The sequence below is a fragment of the Oncorhynchus mykiss genome, chromosome 23 (assembly GCF_013265735.2).
Source record: "Oncorhynchus mykiss isolate Arlee chromosome 23, USDA_OmykA_1.1, whole genome shotgun sequence".
NCBI lineage: Eukaryota > Metazoa > Chordata > Actinopteri > Salmoniformes > Salmonidae > Oncorhynchus > Oncorhynchus mykiss.
This window is the reverse complement of record NC_048587.1, coordinates 11,682,799-11,707,461: the sequence shown is the minus strand read 5'-3', so window position 1 is coordinate 11,707,461 and position 24,663 is coordinate 11,682,799. Positions and strand designations below refer to the sequence as shown.

At 40.8% G+C, this 24,663-nt stretch overlaps 1 protein-coding gene across 4 annotated transcripts in view; it reads right to left on the bottom strand.

Annotated features, from left to right (window-relative positions):
* wdfy4 (WDFY family member 4) overlaps positions 1 to 24,663 on the bottom strand; it is a 179,575-nt gene that overhangs the window by 18,986 nt on the left and 135,926 nt on the right. For all 4 annotated transcript variants that reach the window (XM_036960206.1, XM_036960204.1, XM_036960203.1 and 1 more), the window contains exons 47-58: positions 22,394 to 22,542; positions 22,091 to 22,211; positions 21,833 to 21,918; positions 21,654 to 21,716; positions 14,185 to 14,227; positions 13,830 to 13,949; positions 11,813 to 11,930; positions 11,471 to 11,580; positions 9,779 to 9,929; positions 9,606 to 9,697; positions 4,038 to 4,262; positions 3,750 to 3,870 (exon numbers count right to left, since the gene is read on the bottom strand). In XM_036960206.1, coding sequence (XP_036816101.1) covers positions 3,750 to 3,870; positions 4,038 to 4,262; positions 9,606 to 9,697; positions 9,779 to 9,929; positions 11,471 to 11,580; positions 11,813 to 11,930; positions 13,830 to 13,949; positions 14,185 to 14,227; positions 21,654 to 21,716; positions 21,833 to 21,918; positions 22,091 to 22,211; positions 22,394 to 22,542 — 1,399 coding nt within the window. The remainder of the gene's footprint in view (positions 1 to 3,749; positions 3,871 to 4,037; positions 4,263 to 9,605; positions 9,698 to 9,778; positions 9,930 to 11,470; positions 11,581 to 11,812; positions 11,931 to 13,829; positions 13,950 to 14,184; positions 14,228 to 21,653; positions 21,717 to 21,832; positions 21,919 to 22,090; positions 22,212 to 22,393; positions 22,543 to 24,663) is intronic.

Here is a 24,663-nt window from a genome sequence, read left to right as displayed (position 1 = left end):
AGGCTAACGATGGCTATTTAACAGTCTGATGTCTCTTGGTCACAGCTTTGATTCATCTGTACTGACCTCGCCTTCTGGATGGTAGGGGGGTGAACAGGCCGTGGCTCGGGTGGTTCATGTCCTTGATGATCTTTTTGGCCATCCTGTGACATCGGGTGCTGTAGGTGTCCTGGAGGGCAGGCAGTGTGCCGCCGGTTATGTGTTGGGGAGACCGCACCACCCTCTGGAGAGCCCTGCGGTTGTGGGTAGTGCTGTTGCCGTACCAGGCGGCGATACAGCTCGACAGGATGCTCTCAATTGTGCACCTTTAAAAGTTTGTGAAGATCTTAGGGGCCAAGCCAAATTTCTTCAGCCTCCTGAGGTTGAAGAGATGCTGTCGCTTTTCACCTTCTTCACTGCTCTCTCTGCTGTTTCCTGAAGTCCACAATCAGCTCTTTCATTTTGTTGACGTTGAGGGAGAGGTTATTTTCCTGGTACCACTCCGCCAGAGTCCTCACCTCCTCCCTATAGTCTTTATTGTCATTGTTGGTAATCAGGCCTACAACTGTTGTGTCGTCTGCGAACGTAATGATTGAAATGGAGGCATGCGTGGCCACGCAGTCCTCCACTAAGGAGAACAGGAGGGGGCTGAGCACGCACCCTTGTGGGGTCCCTGTGTTGAGGATCAGCGAAGTGGGGGTGTTTCCTGCCTTCACCACCTGGGGCTGACCCGTCAGGAAGTCCAGGACCCAGTTGCACAGGGCAGGGTTCAGACCCAGGGCCCCAAGCTTAATGATGAGCTTGGAAGGTACTATGGTATTGAAGGCTGAGCTATAGTCAATGAAAGAGTATGCGCATCACTTGCGCCTAGTCTCCAGGCGCCTAGTCTCCAGACATTTAGCCCAGTCTTGGGACTTTTCTACTGCGCTTGAGGCTTCCTGACAGCCGATGGAAAGTGCGGAGAGGTAACACCTCTCCTTCTGTGCAGTCTGCCCGCCTGCAAGCGAGTGAGCTGCACGACATATCAGTCCACAATTCGTGCCTACAGTTGCCCCGGGTTCTCCTAGGTTACCTTGTTACCTGACCCCAACTTTTATGCACAAGGTTAGCAACAACTATGCTTGTTTCGTCTTAACTTGGATGGAGCGAGAGTATTGGAGAAGAGCTAGAACTACCTCTTTGTTTCTTGGGCACCTTCCTGCAAGGGGAGGCCTCTCTCTCACTGTTCTTTTGGGTAGAGGAGGCTGTTATGTTGGAAAGAATGACAGCAAGGGTTGCGGCCCGGAAGGGCTCATTCCATCAGAAGTATGACCACTTCTTGGGCACCATTCGAAACCCTAGAGGTTGGTGGCACCTTAATTGGGGAGGACAGGCTCATGGTAATGCCTGCAGCGGAATTAGTGGAATGGTATCAAATACAACAAACACATGCTTTCCATGTGTTGATGCCATTCCATTCATTCCGTTCCATTATTATGAGCCGTCCTAAACTCAGAAGCCTCCGCTGGTCCAAAAGCATCTCCTTCAACAATAGATTATCACTATGGCTATTTGAACCACACCTGATACATTTATGAGGTTTTTACCTGCTGGATGTCACTGCACTTTTGTTGGTATATACTTCCTTAGTGTCAGAGCTTCTGAAGGGTTGGAAATAGTCTGGCTTTGGAGAGCATGTCTCGATATGGGGGTAGACTATTTCCCCATAGTGAGATATCAAAACAATATATTTCAAATAGAACTTAGCTTTACTTGCATAACCATGGTTCTATGATAATATGAGTGAGATATTTCACTGTGTTTCCTTGCTCGCTAGAGCACAATGAAGAGAGGCATGATAGAGAATTACCAGTCTGTCAGTCTCCAACAGACTGTGATTGGTACTTCAGTTATAGAATCCACTAAAGCAAATCCCCATAGTGATATATCTCACACATATTATCAGAACCAGGGTTACGCAAATAACATTACAGTTTAAATTTAGCTATTGATTTGAATGTTTTTTTCTTTAGTGTTTGGCACCATTTTGATTTGAGTTGGTTTAGTCCTTGAGCTGGTTGAATTGCTGTTATTCCTTACGATATAATATGGACTGATAGACCGAGTTATTCAGTGATTCAGACAATCATACTGTCACCAGTTGTCTCTGTCTTGCAGTTATGTGGATGTTATGGGTGGCCTTTACACGACTCCCCTAGAACTCGTTATAGGCGGCAGGTAACCTATTGGTTAGGGGTTGGACTAATAACCGAAAGGTTGCAAGATCAAATCCCCGAGCTGACAAGGTAAAAATATGTCGTTCTGCCCCTGAATAAGGCAGTTAACCCACTGTTCCTAAGCCACCGTCATTGAAAATAAGAATTTGTTATTAACTTAACTGACCTGCCTAGTTAAATAAAGGTTAAAATGTTTTTAACTCCATAAAATCTCCTCGCGTTATTTCAGTCTCAGCCTCCAGTCTGTGTGAACCAGGTTGCACGCTCCCACCAGATTGTTTGTATCTGTGTGCTATATATTTATGGAAAGAGTTCCTTAGTAAACTTAGATGGCGTAGTATCGGCTACACTTAATCCCTGCCACCAAGTACATGGATCAAATTACCTGGGAAAATAATAATAATAGTCCTACTTCAAAACCATCACATGAAAGAGTTTCCCAACTTCTGCGGAATTTCATTCAATTAAATGAATATCCCATATTGCATTGCAGACCATACACTGCCACCCTGCCCTAGGGGATACACATACACCTTTATAAGGATCAGGATGTTTGTGTATCTGGCGTCCTGTAATTGTGCCTTTAATTGATCTTCTCCAACCTGGATGGGAAAAATATTTATTTTCCTATCGCCACCTTTACCTTCCAAATCCCCTGGAAGCAGAAAGAGCCTGGAGAATGTTTCAGCATTACCCTTAATAATATCCTTTAATATCACCTTAATATCTTTCTCTCTAGTCATCTCTACATGCTTCTTGTTCAGACAACACTCTGAGATGTAATATGCAGGGAGGTATGCATCGCCTCAACATACACACACATTCAGCTCATCTCCTTCAGAATGGCTAATCCGATTATTAAGCAAGGCTTCGCTGGTGGGTCCATCTCAATATTTTAGGTCCGTAGTAGCAGATCTGTGTGTGTGTGCTGGGTAAATTACCCTATGAAGAGTGTCTAGCCAACCTCTTCCTATTGCTCCCTATGGACCTGGCCCATCTAGTATATAAAATAATTGAGGAACGCTGTTAGATGAAATAATTGAGGTACAAAAACTTTATTTTGAAATAATAAGGTGAATGAAAATGATTAAATGCATGAGTCTTTCTTGCGTACACACACTGCATACGCTCGCACTTCTGTATACAAGTCTAGTTCTTTGTAACGCCTTTTAAATATTCACAACAGGAGATTGGTGGCACCTTAATTGGGGAGGACGGGCTCATAGCAATGGCTGGAACTGAATTTTTGGGATGGTGATCGAACTCATCAAGCACATGGTTTCCATGGGTTTGATACCGTTCCATTCATTATTATGAGAAGTCCTCCGCTCAGCAGCCTTCTGTGATTTCCACATAGTACTACAAACAATTCTTCCCCACAGGGAAAATAAAGTCAGAAAAGTAAAGCACAGCACTCCTGATTCTACTGTTTTGGGGTATTGTTAGAGAAGTGCTTGGATACGGTTTGTGTGGGATTGAATAGTGCTAGACAGTGTTTAGAGTGGTACAGAAAGTTTGAGTAATGTTATGATCGTGTTATAATTGGAACTTTACCTTTGAATGGTTGAATGGAGGGTTTGAGCTTGTCCAGTCTGAAGAAAAAGGGGGTTGGCTGGGCGGGTGCTGATCCCTCCTTTTTTGAGCCGGCACGAGGAGGGTGGGGCTTGTTGAACAGCTGAGGTGTCAAAGGGTAGAGGTCATTCATAGAGACAACCCTCACTTTGGCCATCACTGGCTAAATCTGGCACAAATCAAGAGCCAACTGAAATATACCCCATTTCTACAACCAGTACCTCCTAGATATGTGTAATGTTAGATTGTCAAGGCTTCTCTCCTTCCTACCTGTTTGGGAACCTGTCCAAAGTTATTGACATATCCCTGGATGGTACTCTTGATAAGGGGGTCTCTGAGTGCATCCTGCCCCCTTGTCCCTTTCCCTCTCTGGGCGTAGAAGTAGGGGTGGAATGTGTTGAGGGACTCTACAGCGGCTGGTCCCTGCTGGCAGTGCCCAAAGATCAGGTCGATCCACAGGTGGAGGTGGGAGCTAACATACTCACTCTCCAGAGCCTGGGGGACAGAGCAAAATAGTAAGATAAAACACAAACGCACATGCACCCACATACAGTGGTTCTTCCTGTAAAAGTTGTGTCATACTGCAACACACATTGAGGGCTGCCGCAGAATTCTATGGCACGTTATTTAATTGTCAACCATTGTTGTCATTAATATATATATATATATATATATATATATATATATATATATATATATATTTTTTTTTTTTTTCACCTTTATTTAACCAGGTAGGCAAGTTGAGAACAAGTTCTCATTTACAATTACGACCTGGCCAAGATAAAGCAAAGCAGTTCGACACATACAACAACACAGAGTTACACATGGAGTAAAACAAACATACAGTCAATAATACAGTAGAAAAATAAGTCTATGTACAATGCTATAATATAATGCTAGTTAGTGCTAGTATGACCACGAGAGGGCTTTCATCTTTGAGAAGCATGACTTTTTGTAATATTGGCTGTACTAAAGAATTTAAAAACGTTTTTTTGTAAGAACATGGTATATGGGATTGATTTTAAATTTAACTTCAAAAGTATGATTAATATTATGGTGTTTCTATGACAAACAAAACCCTGGCACTGTACAACATGGCCGTTTCCACACCCTAATTGTAGGCTAACCAACACCCAAACAGCGATTCAGTGAAAATAAAAATCTCATTGTTTTATCAAGACCAGTCCCATGCTTGTCTCAGAGCAGCGTGAAATGGTGCTAAAACAGTTACCCGGCAGGCTATTGCTTCAAATCCTATGTCAGAATGCCATTCATTGACTACAGCTCAGCGTTCAACACCATAGTGCCCTCAAAGCTCATCAAGGACCCTGGGACCAAACACCTCCTTCAGCAACTGGATTCTGGACTTCCTGACGGGCCGCCACCAGGCAAGGAAGACAAAGAATTAACCGCAGCATTGTCACAGAGGTGATGGAAGATTTCATCAAGCAGCGAGTGACTACTTATTTTGTTATGTTTAGGCCTATTTACATAGGCCTAAACATAACTGAACATTTATATTTATATTATTGTACCTAATGTTGGCTGTTAGGCTAAATGTTTTTTTTTCTTTTCCAAATGCAGACCATGACCCAAAACACACTGCTGCCCGGGTTTGCATTGCAAATGAGGGCATAAACTGGCTGAAGACGCCAGCAGAGTAAGTAGACCTTTATGTTGTAAAATATAAATAAATAAATAAAAGACCTACAACCCCTACGGTAGGCCTACAGTAGATCTCAAAATATGTATTTCATCTCTACATGTATAGGTCTCCTGATTTAAACCCAATCTAACTTGTTTGGCATCAACTGAAAACATGAGTCCGTAACTCTGCCACTCTCGCGGTGTTTCAGCGAGCTCTCGTGGGATTCGTAAATTTATATTTTTACATTAATCTCCTAGCTTGAAAAAGTGGTAGAATTGGCTAAATAAGTTACCATATAATGAGTCTTGACGGCTTTTTCGCAAAAATCTCCGACAACATGCCCAACAGAACTACTAAGAAGTCGACCAAAACCACCACCCCTGTGGATGTGCATGAGGAGCTAGCTAACGTTAGCGAGGCTAGCACCATTGCGGACACAGGCACAATGGACCTGGTGATTCAAAAGATGACTGATAACATTACTAAAGTGATCGATGCTAAGATAAGAACGGTCTTGGAAGCAATAGCAGGCCATTCAGCTGAACTACAGAGGGTTGTGGAACGTGTTGTTGAGGCGGAAGGAAGAATTGATGCAGTGGAAACTTCAACTACATCTATGGACGCTAAGATAAAAGCACTTGAGAAACAGGTGCGCGAAATGGCGGAGCACATTGACGACTTGGATAATCGAGGACGCAGATGCAATATTTGTGTTGTGGGATATGCTTCCTACAAGTAAGACATTATATCCTGAAGAGCACCACCTTAATTGGTAACCCTGATGTGTCTGTCATTGAAAGAATGCTTTTTTTCCCACAAAGGAAAATGTCTGTAAGTCTGTTTTATGATACTTTAAGGTCCCTTTCTGCTGTCAACACACAGAGGGTGAAACAAGTGTGGGAGAAATAATTGTCTGTTACTATTGACGAAGAGATGTGGGAGGACATTTGGAGATATGCAAAAACAATATCTATATGTAATCGTACTAGAGCAATACAATTAAGAATAATGCACAGATTGCATATATCCCCAAATCGCAGACATGCTTTTAGCCCCACTTCCTCTTCCCATCAGTGTCTTAAATGCAAAACTGATACAGGCACTCTAACACATTGTTTATGGTCATGTACCAAAATACAAAGATACTGTTCTGCAAGAAATTGAAAAGATCCTAGGGGTTGATCTAGAATTGGACCCAGTTTCTTTACTGTTAGGTCTCCCTAGTAGGCAGGTTACTTCTGTGGGTAAAAGGAGGCTTTACAACATCCTTACCTTCGCAGCGAGGAAAAACATCCTTTTACAGTGGATTAGTGATAAGGTTCCTTCTATTAAAGATTGGCATAAGATACTATTTGAATGGGTGCCTCTGGAATATCTGACATGTATATTGCATTCTAAAACAGACCAGTTCTACAAAGTATGGGAACCTTATCTAAATTACCTAGAACCTGAGGTATCAGCTATTATGCTGCAAGGATTCTCGTAGAATGACGGGATGTATGTATTTCAGATCTACACTGTACGTTCCATGTGTGGAACCTAACCTCTTGGTTTAAACTGAGCTTTTTTGTTTAATTTCTGTTTGTAAGTTTGTTTGTATTAAAAAAAAATATAAAAAAGTAAGAAAGAATTCGTATTTACAATGAAAGCCTAGGAACAGTGGGTTAACTGCCTTGTTCAGGGGCAGAATGACAGATTTTTACTTTGTCAGCTCGGGGATTCGATCTAGCAACTTTTTGGTTACTGGCCCAATGCTCTAACCACTAGGCTACCTGCCGCCCCAACTGGTGAAGGCCATCAAGATGTTTTGGCTTGAGAAATAGCCGATACAACAGTGCAACAAATACATTGATCATCTCAGCAAGGTTTGGCCTGTGGTCGTGGAGCTGGGGGGGGGAGTGCAACTAAAATGTAGTTTAAATAAACATCTGCTTTTTGAGTATATTTTTTCTCTTTATTTTATTAATGAAAGCATAAAGATGTTGATAAAGAACTGTTGGGGGATTTTCGCACCTCCAGCAGCTGGGCTTTGAAGAGTTGCATGTCAATTCAAAACCATGTGAGTTGGAATCTCTTCCCATCTATTTTGCAATCTATATGGTTCTCTGATAATTTGCAGTTGCAAAAAAACCTGTTTTCAAAATTCCTCCAGCTGTCCATCACTACTGTAAATAAAAACACAGCATATTGTTTACATTCTTTATTGTAACAACAATGTCACAAATAATTTGCATCTACCTTTCCAATTACTTTTAGAGTTTGGGGTTTACAAATATGCACTGTGAGAATATCTAATAATAATAATAATCGCTTTGTAAATAAGGATGCATTATAAAAAGGAAAATGACATGCGCAAGAGACGGTGGTAATATTTTTCCTTTTAGAGACTATGATACTGTACATAGCATCCAGGTCCAGGTCATTTTAGTTTCTCTTAGAATTAAAACCGTAATGTTACAACAGTTTTAGTTAGTAATACGCTACAATCCAGTAACAGCTTGTTCGGATCAAGTATAAACAAAAAAATAAGTGCCTTTTTTTGGGTGTGCGTGCAAGACAGAGGACAAGCAATTCTTACACTATTGTTCAGGGGGAACGGAAAATTGTGTGTCAATTCATAAAACATGCCATTGAAAATCTTTTGCAATCTATATGGCTCTCAAAAGCATAAACAGTGCTCTAACTCCCCCTTGCGGTGGTCTGGAGCATTGAAGCAGTGACGCAGGGTATTGTACTAAACCACAAATTACCTCTATGTAGCATAATCTCCAAACTTTAAGTTTGCAACCACTGTATGAACATACGGATGGATGGACGGACGGACAGACAGACACACGCACAGTAATATAAATGCACTCAAGAAACATCCAATTCTTTGTTGACTGGCATTTACAGTATGGTTGAATATATGAAAATGTACGAGGAGGGCCTTCTAGCCACATGCAAACCAGGAGCAACTCGGATAGGAGAGTTAACCCTAAAACCATCATTCATCCGCAACAGTATGGGATACAAACAAATCTAAGCCTTTTATAACCTCTGAATTATGACTCAAAGTGTGAACAAGGAAACAGAAACTCATTAGAAAGCCCAGTATCTATCAGATTACTCAGGTATGATTTCCTACATGAGTCCATTTAAAAGTGAGGAGCAGGAAAATGTTGTGAGCTAATACTCTCATCATGACCGAATCACAGAATTACAGAATCATTTGCCTTGAATTAGCTTGAATTAGAGACATGTTTTGAACATTAGAAATAGTGGACATTATGACCAGAAGTCTCCGTTAAGGAGACCTTAATAACAACAGATCTCAGTCTCATAACTGCTTTCTATTGTTCATATTGTTCCATATGGAGTTAATTTGCATATCAGGAAGAATAAACATGCAGCTAAAACAGCTAATTTGGTGGGAATTGGAGGCAATATGAGATTTTATGAGATTACAGACTGATAAAAACCATACAGGCCTGGAGTGGAGTGGAGGGGGAGGAAATATAGCGAGAGTGAAAGGGGGAAAAAAGAGAGAGAAAAATAGAGAGAGAGAGCAGGCATTCATCCCGAGTGTCAGGCAGTAGTAACAGAGTTATGAGAGAGTGTATTGTGTGTGTTCTTAATGGCTCTGAAAAGCCTGTTATCCTGTAATGCCAGTGGTTTTAAACACAGTAAAACAAGCCTTTAACCCATTTATAATAGGCATTTGTTGATGAGCACAAGAGCTGATTATCTATTTAAGTGCAGAAAACAATTTCACTCTTTCTGGTTCAACCCCGAGCCCAACTTAACGGGACAGCATGAATGTTTACCACTTTCTTTAAAATTGTTAAGAAGTGTCTGGGCCTAAAGAATAAGGGATATCTCCACTAAGATGGATAACAGCTAAAACACTAGCACACTGAGAGCAGTCAGTCCTAAAAATATAGAATTAGAATGACAAGAACCGACATCCCTGTGCTATCTCAAACCATTGTGCCTCCTTAGAAAGGCACTTAACCCCTAAACTTTTCCAGGCGTGATGCACTGTGGGTGTTTGTGGGAATGTTTCTCAGGTGAAAAATACAAAAAATATAAATGTAACAGTAAATGTTTCATCCTACTGTACTTCTTGTATTCATGGCAACTTTACGTGGTCGGCAGACTAGAAGATATGTTTGGTGTACAACTAACAGCATGCGTGAAAGGCAACTGACCTCCCGGTGAACTCTGATGAACTCCCGGGGGTCTCCCTTAGCCCAGGGAGGGAGGACAACGTCCCCTAGAGTGGTACCGTCCTGCATACAGCCTGGAGACAGACACAACCATCTTCAGAATACATATTCACCATCAAAATACACACACACACACACACACACACAATACACACCTAGTTTGAAGTGGTTTGTGTTAACCAGGAAGTCAGGTAGGTAGTAGAACTCTGGAATCAGCTCTCTGACATCGCTCATGTTGTCTCTGGAGGCGGAGTCCCAGTCCTTCTTCACACTATGGAACATCCTCTCTGCTATGTCATACCCTCCCTGAGAGAGAGAGAGAGAGAGAGAGAGAGAAAGAGACACAGAGAGAGAAAGAGACACAGAGAGAGAGAGCGACATCAACTTTAGCTGTCCACTCATTCACTCACACAGGCATGTCATTGTTACTTAAGCTACCTGTACCTTTGTGTGGCTGGATTGACATAAGAAGTGGGTAAGAATGTACAGTATGTCCGCGTGCTCTTGCGTGCACACATTCGTGCACATGTGTGCGTAATGGCAGAAGATGCAGCATTTTTCATTGCAAACCAAACTTTGGAATATAAACATTTAATAAAGTAACCTAAACCATATTAAACACGTTTTCATTCTTGACATCCAGACGTTGACTGAAGCTTTTAATTTTTCCATAAAATCTTCTAACCCCTTGATAGAGATGCCATGAGGAGGAATGTAATTTACTGCAAAACAATTACCTTTATTCAATGAGAATAACACCCATACTGGCTAAACTCTGTTAGGGACACAAATCAAGTTATAGATATTACTGCAACTGCACACACTAGTCTGGGGTTGAAAGGAAAAAGTGAGCACTGTGTTTTCAACAAGCTAATATCTTGATTGTTTTATTGTTTGATGATGACTATCAAATATGCAGACCTTCTCATTAGCATCTATTGGATTCCTAGACTGGAAATCAGCAGCTTTTACAACCAAATGGGATTCTTCTTTTGTTTTGTAATGTTACCACATTTATTTGCTTAATATACACTGAACAAATATATAAACACAAGATATAAAGTGTATGTAACATACACATATGTTAATTGAGCTGAAAAAAAAGATCAGAGAAAAGTTCCATAGGCACAAAAATATGATTTCTCTCATATTGTGTCCACAAATTTGTTTATATCCCTGTTAGTAAGCATTTCTCCTTTGCCAAGATAATCCATCCAGCTGACAGGTGTAGCATATCAAGAAGCTAATTAAACAGCATGATCATTACACAGGTTAACCTTGTGCCGGGGACAATAAAAGGCCAATGAGCTTCAGCGCCTTGCCATTTGAGTGACAGCTAGCAAGATGTACATATAGCAGAGTGATAGAGAGATAGCAATGACGTGGTGCACATATGTGACGTAGTACGCAATTTTCAGGGACCACTTTTTGCTTGTGAGCGCTACTTTCAGAACTACAGGCTAAAAAGTATACAAAAGTACCGGATAATCTTTTTAAGGATTATTCGTTTTATGACATCTACAGAAAAGCCCAAAATACTATTTTGACATTTTCTGGTAAAATATTTGTTGTATTTAATGTACTGTGCTTGCTCTTTAGCTCAGCATACACCAGTGAAACAGTACTATGGAAAAAAGCGATACAGTATGTACAGGCCTTTGTTCCAGCCTTGCACGAATACAACTTCAACTGACCAACTGGCTGAATCAGGTGTGTTCCGGTTGGTCTAGAAAAAAAGCCTGCACACCATGTAGCTCTCCTGGACATTGGTTGAAAAACACTGGCCAATGGGGGCACATGCCAAGATGTAATGAGCCAAACAGAGCAACTGACCCTTGACCTCTCACCTGTAGGGTCAGAAAGGTGTGTGAGAAGGGTTCCATCCGAACGAGGAAGGAAGACACGATGATGGCCGAAGAATAGTGGGTACAGTAGTGACACCTCACTGCCAGGTCACCTAGAATAGCCAAAATACTCAGACATGAATAACCAATACAACACAAAATGCATCCTGCAATGAACTATGAGAAAATCATGTGATTTTACACTGTATTGCTTCAGATTGTAGGCCACACATGTAATATCAGTGATGTTAGAACTTTGGGCAGTGTAATGTGAAATTAAAGTGTTGAGTTGTTGCAGTAGGGGTTGCAGTTAGTACAACATCAGCACATGGTATGGTACACTACCTTCACCATTTTCCACTTCATTAAATCTCTGAATAAACATGTCTCTCCTCTTCTCTGTCTGGGCTCCCATTGGTTTCGAGAGGTCACGAAATGTCGCCGGTTTGGTCAGATCCAGGGTCTATCAATAAATAGTATATGACATGTAAATATGCAATCAATAATATAACAATTCACCCTTCGCTAAGCCCTGTCCCCTTGGTTACTGCTGCAACCTCGATCAAAGTTTTCCCAGGAAGCCCAATAGCCATTTCAAACCACTGGAGAAAACCCCTCACAATGATAGTAAACTGTGTTTTTAATACACAATGATATTAAACAGACTACCCCTTGCTAATCAGGAGCCTCTCGAGCATGTTGTGGTGGACTGTCATTATAATTGCTTCACAGGAACATGGCAAAATAAAGTTTGTAGTGTGGTGAGCCACTGGATGGCTCTGAATGCACGGTCAGCTGAGCATGCAGTCAAAGCTACTTACAGCTTGTGGAGCCAGCTAGTGCTCTCAAATCGTATCCTCCTGATGTCGACAGCATAACTACCATAAAAAGCCGATAAAACAGTTGGATCACATACATCTATGCTCTAACTAAACCATGTTAGAAATTCCAATAGCAGTGTGTTTTCATAAAATAATCCCATTATTGGCATGTCCCACATCCTGTTTGTCCAACTTATAGGAAGATTTAAAATCCCTTAACCCCAAGATTGTCCCTACGTTTTCACCATCATTGTAAAGCCCAAATTAATTACTTATTTAAAGATGCACTATATACAAATCGCTCTGCCATTTCCTGGTTGCTAAAATTAGAATATTTAGCCAAATTTCAGTTTGTGACAAAACAAGCAAGTAATAATGTAGAGAATCATTGTACCATCTAAACCGCTATTTTCCATAACTCCAAATATGATATTTTCAGCTGTTTGAAGCTGGTGTACAAAACTGAAAGTAAAAGTTGCACAAACAAAACTTAAGAATGGGAAGCATAGAAATAGCACAACTAGAACAGTTCTACTACTTATTAGACTTTCTTTCATTGAGAAAAAAAATAAAACATTCTATGTGAATTTGGTTGGGTCGCCAAAAAAGTTAGATATTGCAGCTTTAATGTGAATAGTGATTAATTTACATGTGTCCCTCAGGTTTTTTTTTTATTTTTTTTATTTCACCTTTATTTAACCAGGTAGGCTAGTTGAGAACAAGTTCTCATTTGCAACTGCGACCTGGCCAAGACAAAGCATAGTAGTGTGAACAGACAACACAGAGTTACACATGGAGTAAACAATTAACAAGTCAATAACACAGTAGAAAAAAGGGGAGTCTATATATACATTGTGTGCAAAAGGCATGAGAAGGTAGGCAAATAATTACAATTATGCAGATTAACACTGGAGTGATAAATGATCAGAAGGTTATGTACAGGTAGAGATATTGGTGTGCAAAAGAGCAGAAAAATAAATAAATAAAAACAGTATGGGGATGAGGTAGGTGAAAATGGGTGGGTTTAAGGTCATCCCTGTAACGTGAACTGAACTCTTGTTTCAATTTGATAAAACTCATTTTGTACATTATTTTCTCAAAAGAAACACCTCATACTCAAATCATTGTGTAGAAGCAGGTAAGCTGATTATACTCTATTTGGCCATTTTATGGTGTTTTGTGGTGGAAAACTGAGTGCGTCGGAGCATAACACTATTATTACATATTACATATAGATAGATAGGCTAGAAATGTTTTAACAAGTTCACATTTTTGGTTAAACTTGCATTCAATTGCCCCTCCCTGATGCACACAAGCTTCCATATAGTCCTTTTTCTTAATTTAAATTATTGAGATGGGAAATCATGCTTGTTACTAAGTTGAACATGTGCTCTTTATGACAAAATTAGGTTGAATAAGTAGTTACACAGCCAGTATTATTACAGATATGAGACATACAGAGACAGAGATGGACACAGAGAGACAGACACACAGACAGACACACACACAGACAGACAGAGACAGACAGTATTACTCCTCACCTCCGACTTGTAGTCAGCTAGGACCCAGGGGAAGACGGGGTACTGCATGAGGTCACTATAGGTTCTACCAGCCAGAGTGTTCAAATGCATCAGGTACTCAAAATTACTAATGTCCCCACGCTGTCAGAGTAAAAGAACACAGACAAACACAATCTGTATTTAGATAATACTGCGCTGTCAGAGAGAACACACACATGCAAGATATATCATGTTGATAATACTAGAAGATATTAAGAATATTAAAATATGATGTGTTTGCCACAATGTTCACAATAAATACAAACATTTGTCAGTCATAGAAAAACAACTGAAGTTCTCAGTAGATCACTATCAATTATGTCAAACAGTACAGTACCTGCCATTTCACCTGAGTAGTCTTCTCCATCACTGGAGTCTTCCTGAACAACACAACAACAACAGAACATCAGAATATCAACTGTCAACTGCATTAAGCCACATCTACCAGTTTACATAGGCTACTCGACATGGTCATGTTAGTCATGACCTACAGTACCATTCAATGTTTTTTTAATTTTTTTTTACTATTTTCTACATTGTAGAATAATAGTGAAGACACCACAACTATGAAATAACACATATGGTATCATGTAGTAACCAAAAAAGTGTTAAATCAAAATATATTTTATATTAGAGATTCTTCAAAGTAGCCACCCTTTGCCTTGATGACAGCTTTGCACACTCTTGGCATTCTCTAAACCAGCTTCACCTGGAATGCTTTTCCAACAGTCTTGAAGGAGTTCCCACATATTCTGTGCACTTGTTGACTGCTTTTCCTTCACTCTGCATTTCAACTCATCCCAAACCATCTCAATTGGGTTGAGGTCTTGTGATTGTGGAGGCCAAGTAATCTGGCGCAGCACTCCATCATTCTCCTTCTTGGTCAAATAGCCCTTACATAGCCTGGAGGTGTGTTGGGTCATTGTCCTGTTGAAAAACAAATGATAGTCCCAACAATTGATAGTCCTTGTCTCACCGCGCACCAGCGACTCCTGTGGCGGGCCGGGCGCAGTGCGCGCTAACCAAGGTTTCCAAGTGCACAGTGTTTCCTCCGACACATTGGTGCGGCTGGCTTCCGGGTTGGATGCGCACTGTGTTAAGAAGCAGTGCGGTTTGGTTGGGTTGTGTATCGGAGGACGCATGACTTTCAACCTTCGTCTCTCCCGAGCCCGTACGGGAGTTGTAGCGATGAGACAAGATAGTAGCTACTAAAACAATTGGATTCCACGAAATTGGGGAGAAAAAGGGCAAAAAAAAAAAAAGTGTTCATTCAGTATTGTTGTAATTGTCATTATTACAAATCAATAAAAAAGTTGGCCGATTAATCGGTATCGGCTTTTTTGGTCCTCCAATAATCGGTATCGGTGTTGAAAAATCATAATCGGTCGACCTCTAAAACATACCCTCGTAAAACTGACCACCCTACTGATCCTCGACTTCGGCGATGTCATTAACAAAATAGCTTCCAATACTCTACTCAGCAAACTGGATGCAGTCTATCACAGTGCCATCCATTTCATCACCAAAGCCCCTTATACCACTTACCACTGCGATCTGTATGCTCTCGTCGGCTGGCCCTCGTTACATATTCGTCGCCAGACCCACTGGCTCCATGACATCTATAAGTCTATGCTAGGTAAAGCTCCGCCTTATCTCAGCTCACTGGTCACGATAACAACACCCACCCATAGCACGCGCTCCAGCAGGTATATCTCACTGGTCATCCTCTAAGCCAACACCTCCTTTGGCCGCCTTTCCTTCCAGTTCTCTGCTGCCAATGACTGGAATGAATTGCAAACATCGCTGAAGTTGGAGACTTATATTTCTCTCACTAACTTTAAACATCTGAGCAGCTAACGAATCGCTTATGCTGTACATAGCGCACCCAATCTACCTACCTCATCCCCATATTGTTTTTATTTACTTTTCTGCTCTTTTGTACACCAGTATTTCTACTTGCACATCATCATCTGCACATCTATCACTCCAGTGTTAATATGCTAAATTGTAATTACTCTGCTACTATGGCCTACTTATTGCCTTACCTCCTCATGCCATTTGCACACACTTTTTGCACACACAGACTTTCTTTTTAGCCAGCAGCCTAAACACCGTGACTAAACGGTTGCTAGATCAAATCCCCAAACTGACAAGGTAACAATCTGTTGTTCTGCCCCTGAACAAGGCAATTAACCCACTGTTCCTAGGACGTCATTGTACATAAGAATTTGTTCTTAACTGACTTGCCTAGTTAAATAAAGATTAAAAAAATAAATAATTAATGACTCGTGACAGACGGTCACCGCAACAGCCCTAGTGGAGATGAGTGTGTGTAATGTGTACCCAGCAAACAAAAAATTGGTTCTGTGCAAGTTCCCAGAACATTTGTTCGGTCACGGCAAATGTTCTCATAGAATGTTTGTATAAAACACTTGCCTGATGTTGCAAGAATGTTCCTAGAACACATTTAATCTGTTCTTTAAAGGTTCCCAGAATGTTTCATTAGGTTGTGGGAACTGTCTGGTGAGAACAATGTGGGGACATCCCAAAATACAAAAACTGTCCAGTTGTGTGGATGATCTACAATGTTTCTTTTAGTATGAAAAAAAACATTCACCTGATGTTGCAAGAACTTTCCCAGAACACATTTCGGAATCATATCGGGTGCGTTTTTAAAAAGTTGAACAGTTCATTTTTACACCATGTTTATTTTATTTTTTTCAGTTAGTCTAAATTCTGCATTTGACTAGATTTATAAATTTGGACTAAATAAAGATTTACTCTCTTTTAGTAGAGTATACCTGAGCCTCAATTTCCCTTTTTTCTCAAAAGAAACACGTTTAAAGAACAGCCAGATCCTTAATCCTCTATGCCAGTGGTTCCCAAACTTTTTATAGTCCCGTACCCCTTCAAACATTCAACCTTCAGCTACGTACCCCCTTTAGCACCGGCGTCAGCGCACTCTCAAATGTTGTTTTTTGCCATCATTGTAAGCTTGTCACACACACACTTTACGATTCATGTATTAAACATAAGAACAAGTGTAAGTTTTTGTCACAACCCGGCTTGTGGGAAGTGACAAAGAGCTCTTTTAGGACCAGGGAACAAATAATATAATAATAATAATCAATCATTTTGCTCTTTATTTTACCATCTTGCATATAAAACCTTATTTGTTCATCGGAAATTGTGAAAAACTCACTACAGTTTAATGAGAAGGATGTGCTTGCACATAACTCTGCAATGTTGGGTTGTATTGGAGAGTCTCAGTCTTAAAACGTTTTCCAAAAACAGTCTGTGCATGTATTTAGGTGTCATACGAGTGAGGGCCAAGAATAGACTCTCACATAGGTACGTGGTTGCAAAGGGCATCAGTGTCTTTTTTATTTAAATCTTTATTTATTAAGAACAAATTCTTATTTTCAATGACTTAACTGCCTGTTCAGATTTGTACCTTGTCAGCTGGGGGATTCGAACTTGCAGCCTTTAAGTTACTAGTCCAACGCTCTAACCACTAGGCTACCCTGCCGCTCTCAGTGGCTTAACAGCACAATTTTCCAAGTCAGGATACTCTGAGTGCAGCCCAATCCAGAAATTTGGCAGTGGCTTCTGATTAAATACAATTTTCACAGAACCGCTTGTTGCAACTTCGATGAGGCTCTCTTGTTCAGATATTGGTAAGTGGACTGGAGGCAGGGCATGAAAGGATAACGAATCCAGTTGTTTGTGTCATCCATTTCGGGAAAGTACTGGCGTAATTGCGTACCCAACTCACTTAGGTGCTTCGCTATATCACATTTGACATTGTCTGTAAGCTTGAGTTCATTTGCACACAAAAAATCATACAATGATGGAAAGACCTGTGTGTTGTCCTTAATGCAGACATAGAAGGCTCCAACTTTTTAATCATAGCCTCAATTTTGTCCCGCACATTGAATATAGTTGTGGAGAGTCCCTGTAATCCTAGATTCAGATAATTCAGGCAGAAAAAACATCACCCAGATAGGCCAGTCGTGTGAGAAACTCGTCATCATGCAAGCAGCCAGACAAGTGAAAATGATGGTCAGTAAAGAATGCTTTAAGCTCACCTCTCAATTCCAAAAAAACGTGTCAATACTTTGCCCCTTGATAACCAGCGCAATTATGTATGTTGTAAAAGCGTTACATGGTCGCTGCCCATAGCATTGCATAGTGTAGAAAATACACGAGAGTTCAGGGGCCTTGCTTTAACAAAGTTAACCATTTTCACCGTAGTGTCCAAAACGTCTATCAAGCTGTCAGGCATTCCCTTGGCAGCAAGAGCCTCTTGGTGGATGCTGCAGTGTACCCAAGTTGCACAGAGCAACCGGTTGCACACGCATTACCACTCCACTATGTCTCCTTGTCATGGCTTTTGCACCATTTTGCACCATCAGTACAGATACCAACATGAGCAGCAGCTACATATGGACCATTAGTGGAATTCCCACAAGAGAGTAATGGTTACTGTGATTGGATGTTAATTATTTGACTAGGCTACCTGTATTTGACATTGTGTTGAACACTGTTCGCTGAACACTAGATGGTTTAATTTTATTTTTGGCAGTGAAACCAGGCTACTCAGGCAAGAAAAACATTTTAAAATGTAAAATTGTATGAATGTCATCACAACTGAGCATATTTTGTGTTTTGGGAATCTATCTCTTGTACTGTTCCTACACTGTTCCTACCTGTTCTGGGAACCTTTAAAGAACTCAGAAAGGTTGTTCTGTCAACATTCTTGAAACATCAAAGAAACGTGTTGTGCACCCTGATATAAACATTATCTGACTGTCAGCACAACTAGACAGTTTCTTTGGAAACATATCTTTCAGAACCTAATGAAACATTCTGGGAACCATTTAAGAACAGACTAAATGTGTTCTTGGAACGTTCTTGTAACATCAGGTAAATATTTTCCACCCATTCTCTGAATGTTTTGGGGATTTTACCATGCTAATGTTAAATAAAACCCTAACTAGAACTTAATGGGAATCTTAGCTAATGTTCTGGGAATGTTCCCGGATTGCTGGGTAGTTAATACTGTGAGTTTGTGTGTGTGAACCAATGGAATGGCCAGTTAACTGGAGCTGCTGACAGAGTACACTGCTACCTAAACTTTGCAGGCCATATCAACTGGTTGAACCTCTTCACTCTACTGTAAATAGAAAATGGTATGTACTTTTCGTCATAGATTACTACAGTACAGTACTGTTTTGTACATAACAGTACAAACTATGCAGGCTTGGTTTCCACGACTATGGTTGATGTGTATGTAAACAGGCGGGCTCAGTACAGCTTGCTTTGACTCAGCTTGCTTCAGCTCGGTCGTGTGAAAAGCCCCTAAATTACATCTAATAATGGACATGGGCTTAATCTGGACAGGTTGCTTAACTAAGCTCAGAAACAGCAGTAATATTGAGTTATTTCTCACTCATAAGGCCCAGAAATAAAGTCTAAACAGCAGACTTGTAGTAAATGTACTCGTTCCAATTTCCAGAAATATCTCTGGGTTATATGATACACATACAAAGTCATACACTTGATTTCACAAATCAAGAGCCATCTGAAGTATATCCAATTTCTATCCCCAGTAACTCCTTACCACATTATTTTGTAGAAAGCAGCCTAAATCAATCATTGCATTTGTCCCGCTGTACAATATAGTATAATTGCAAGCAATAATTTCCTATAGGAGGTTGTAGTGAAAACAAGCGATGGTGAATCACTTCTCTGTTCTCTGTGATCCTCAATATGATTAATGAGGTGATAGAGGGCCTTAGGGCTTTAATACAGACACACTCTGCTCTCTGAGACACACACACACTTGCACACTCTGCTACACACACAAAAACGCAAACCCTAACTGTAATTTTTCAAAGTCCTGATTTGACTCTGTCTCTTTTCACACAAACACACACACTCCCCACCTGGGAGAGGCTTCCCAGTTCAACAAGCTGGATCTTGTGGGCCTCCCGAGTGGCGCAGTGGTCTAAGGCACTGCATCACGGTGCTAGCTGTGCCACTAGAGGTCCTGGTTGGAGTCCAGGCTCTGTCACATCTGGCCATGACCGGGAGACCCATGTTTGTCTATGGAGATTGCATGACTGCGTGCTCGATTTTATACACCTGTCAGCAGCGGGTGTGGCTGAAATAGCCGAGTCCACTAATTTGAACGGGTATCCACCTACTTTTGGCCATGTAGTGTTTCTACAGGTGAAGTCGGAAGTTTACATACTTGTTAACAAACTATAGTTTTGGCAAGTCGGTTAGGACATCTACTTTGTGCATGACACAAGTCATTTTTCCAACAACTGTTTACAGACTGATTATTTCACTTATAATGCACTGTATCACAATTCCAGTGGGTCAGAAGTGTACATACACTAAGTTGACTCTGCCTTTATACAGCTTGGAAAATTCCAGAAAATGATGTCATGGGCATAGAAGCTTCTGATAGGCTAATTGACATCATTTGAGTCAATTGAAGATGTACCTGTGGATGTATTTCAAGCCTATCTTCAAACTCAGTGCCTCTTTGCTCGACATCATGGGAAAATCAAAAGAAATCAGCCAAATCAGCAAAATCAGCCAAAAAAGTCTGGTTCATCCTTGTGAGCAATTTCCAAATGTCTGAAGGTACCACGTTCATCTGTACAAAAAATAGTACGCAAGTATAAACACCATGGGACCACGCAGCCGTCCTACCGCTCAGGAAGGAGACACATTCTGTCTCCTAAAGATGAACGTACTTTGATGCGAAAAGTGCAAATCAATCCCAGAACAGCAAAGGACCTTGTGAAGATGCTGGAGGAAACAGGTACAAAAGTATCTATTTTCACAGTAAAACGATTCCTATATCGACACAACTTGAAAGGCTGCTCAGCAAGGAAGAAGCCACTGCTACAAAACCGCCATAAAAAAGCCAGACTATGGTTTGCAACTGCACATGGGGACAAAGATTGTACTTTTTGGAGAAATTACCTCTGGTCTGATGAATCAAAAATAAAACTGTTTTGCCATAAAGACCATTGTTATGTTTGGAGGAAAAAGGGGGAGGCTTGCAAGCCAAAGAACACCATCCCAACTGTGAAGCATGGGGGTGGCAGCATCATGTTGTGGGTGTGCTTTGCTGCAGGAGGGTCTGGTGCACTTCACAAAACAGATGGCATCATGAGGTAGGACAATTATGTGGATATATTGAAGCAACATCTCAAGACATCAGTCAGGAAGTTAAAGCTTGGACGCAAATGGGTCTTCCAAATGAACAATGACCCCAAGCATACTTCCAAAGTTGTGGCAAAATGGCTTAAGGAAGCCCTGACCTCAATCCTATAGAACATTTGTGGGCAGAACTGAAAAGGTGTGTGTGAGCAAGGAGGCCTGCAAACCTGACTCAGTTACACCAGCTCTGTCAGGAGGAATGGGCCAAAATTCATCCAATTTATTGTGGGAAGCTTGTGGAAGGCTACCCGAAGCATTTGACCCAAGTTAAACAATTTAAAGGCAATGCTACCAAATACAAATTGAGAGTATGTAAACTTCTGACCCACTATGAATTTGATGAAAGAAATAAAAGATGAAAAAAATAATTATCTCTACTATTATTCTGACATTTCACATTCTTAAAATAAAGTGGTGATCCTAACTGACCAAAGGCAGGGAATATTTACTCGGATTAAATGTCAGGAATTGTGAAAAACTGAGTTTACATGTATTTGGCTAAGATGTATGTAAACTCCCGACTTCAACTGTACCTGATGTGTATGTGTATGTGTCCACACTCACCTGGCATTAGTTATGACCTCAGCAACCCCTCTACCTATCAATGCTGGCACCACTGAACACAGCCTACAGAAAGTAGTAGGAATGGAAAACAGAGAGAAAGAAAGAAAGTCAAACATGTCCCATAAAGCCACACTCTCCATCTCTCTCTCCATGTTTTCCTATCTCTCTCCATCTCTTACCTTTTAAAAGCAGACACATGGTCTTTGTTGAAGAAAACCAGGAAAGTAGAGTATCCGTTCTGCATAAAGATCTCCAGCGCATTTTCCTGAGGTGTCAGAAAACAGGAAACGTTTCCACAACATTGCAACAACTTTCTAATAGACACATGAAACACACCAACATGCAGACGGAGAAATATATATGTTTTAACATTTTACTCCAAAAAGTAGACTATATAGGGAATTAGGTGCCATTTCAGATTTGCCGTGTAAGTTCACCTCTAGAAGGAAACGCATAAAGCGGACATCTCTTATGTCCTGGTAGGGCCATCGTTTGCAGCTGGGGCTGGATGAAGATATGTCTTTAGTCAACATACTGGAAACGAACGCGTCACGCACACTGGGGGAAAGAGAGACACGGGGTGTGAACAACAGTTCATAATGATTAATATTCAATAGTATAGTATAGTATGTTTTCCCATATATCCCTATATGTATGTACACACAGACATTGTCCAACTCATCTCTCGCTCTCTCTCTCACAAACACAGCCACACGTACGGACGCACGCACACACAGTACCCAGTGGGGTGGTGTTTTCTGCAGCAGACGTCTCCTGCGGGGCTTAGGGTGAAGCCCTCACACATGTACAGACTGTCTGTCCCAAACAACAGCAGCCCCTCTGTTACAGACAGCCCACTGACCACCACCACACACACCTTCGCTTTAACCTTGGGGGAGAGAGGACACAACAGATCATAATTGTAAATGAAAAGTCAAGGTTATATTAAATTGTTAAATTAAGGTTATATTCACAATCAGTGTTACATCATGATAGTTCTGAAGTGTCTGTCCTATATCTGAAAGATACAAGAAAGATCAGGGAATTTCTATTTATATTTTGTACATATATTTAACCCCTTATTTTTTTGCACTAAACATGTTTTTCGATGTATATACATGTTCCATTCATTTTTTTCAACTGGTACCAGGGGACCTTCAGACAAGTATTGTGAGGCCTGTGGGTGTCCTAGAGAAAAACAACTGACATGTACGTGTTCGTGAGAGTCGTATTAGTGTATAGCTATGGGCAGAAGTTGGCAGATTGGCTGTACCAACTTCAGGCGAGTCCCAAGAAGCTTGTGGGAGTCATAGAGCAAAATGAACACACCATTGTGTTCGTGAGAGTCTCATCTTTCCATAAAGGGGTAATAGTTTGTCAGAACATTTGGATGCTACAGATGATTTTGTGAGAAAACCGATTTTCGGGATGTCTAATGGTCTGACAAACATTGCTCTAGCTCTGTCACCTTTCACCGCAGATGCGGAAGTGTGACATAGGCGGATGTGGTTGATTGACATGCATCCAATGCAAAATAGATATCTCTAGCTTAAACTGACATTTTTATGGAGTTTGTTTTTGTTATGCTAATTAGATTTCCATGGGGGCGCAGACATCGACCTTAGGGGGTTAATAGACAAGCACAGCACAAGGACAGAACTACATCAATTTAAAATAAGAATACACACTTTTGTACATTTATGCCTTAGCATTCCATGCCTCATGTACTCATTATAACGGCAACACTGCAGCCATTCATTTTCCCATATATTGCGATCCTTTGCTCTACTGTTATAATTGCTTTGACCAAGCAGGTCCTGATATCCTAAATCGCATAGCACCAGTCGATCTGTGAAAAGGCCCATAGAGTTGGTGGAAGAATCCTTTAATTCATGGCCACTTGCTCAGCTGGGCCAGGGGCACTTTAATTAGGTCAGGTGGAAATGTCCATAACTCCATAACATGAGGAAATCGCCATCACTCGATCTGGCTGCTTTCTCTTCCTTAACTCCATCTACTCCAGAAGTTCTGTGCGTCCATGAATCCACATAAGGCCACCGAATCTGTTACATTTCAGCTGAACTATCTGTTGCGATCGGGAGAGTGGGCCATCAGTTATTGTTTATAGTTATTACCGCAGAGCGCACGCTTCAAATCTATTGTGTAATGTAAATGGTCAATGATCACAGCCCTACAGATCATCACAGGCCAATTGTGCCATCGATATATGGTATTATGTAATGAAATTACATGTACATATGAAGACAAACTTGAAATATGAAACGTCATTGTTTGCTGAACTGATCAATTCTGATATCAAACTAATGGTGATAATAGATTGAATAACCAATCACTGTTTGAATTATTTGTATTATTCTTCTCATGATTATGATAAATAGTTATGAGCCAAAATGACTCAAGGGTGATTCCTATTGACTTCTTATTGAACTGGATTGCTGAATTACCTAATTATGTTAATAATGAATGATTGTTATGATTTGATCTTTGTGATTATGAATTTGATTGGATACCTGTTATTCTGTTTCCTTTGTTATGCAGCACAGAGTACCCAGTAAATATACCACTTCATGGTTAAAGGAATTCCTGCCTCCGTCTCATCCATTCCTCTGTCACCTGACCTGTGACAACCTGTTCACCTTCACTGTCAGTCATCCTACCTGTCCAGCTACCCACATAGATTCCAATCTTTCAGTAAGCATCAAAGAGAATCTCACAACATCACGAACCATCCATGTCCTTGTTTGTTCTGTTTGACGTCAATACTATGCATATTTGTGATTCATAGACGGATGTAGCAACCTTGTTCACTAAATTCTCCTGACATGTATACAGCTACCTTGTTTCTCTAAAATCTCCTGACGTAAATAAAACAACCCTGTTTTGCTAAATTCCCCTGGCGTGAATAAAGCTACCTTGTTTCGCTACATTTCCGAGATGAATAAAGCTACATGGTCATCTACAGTTATCGCCCTTAATAGGTAACATGGGG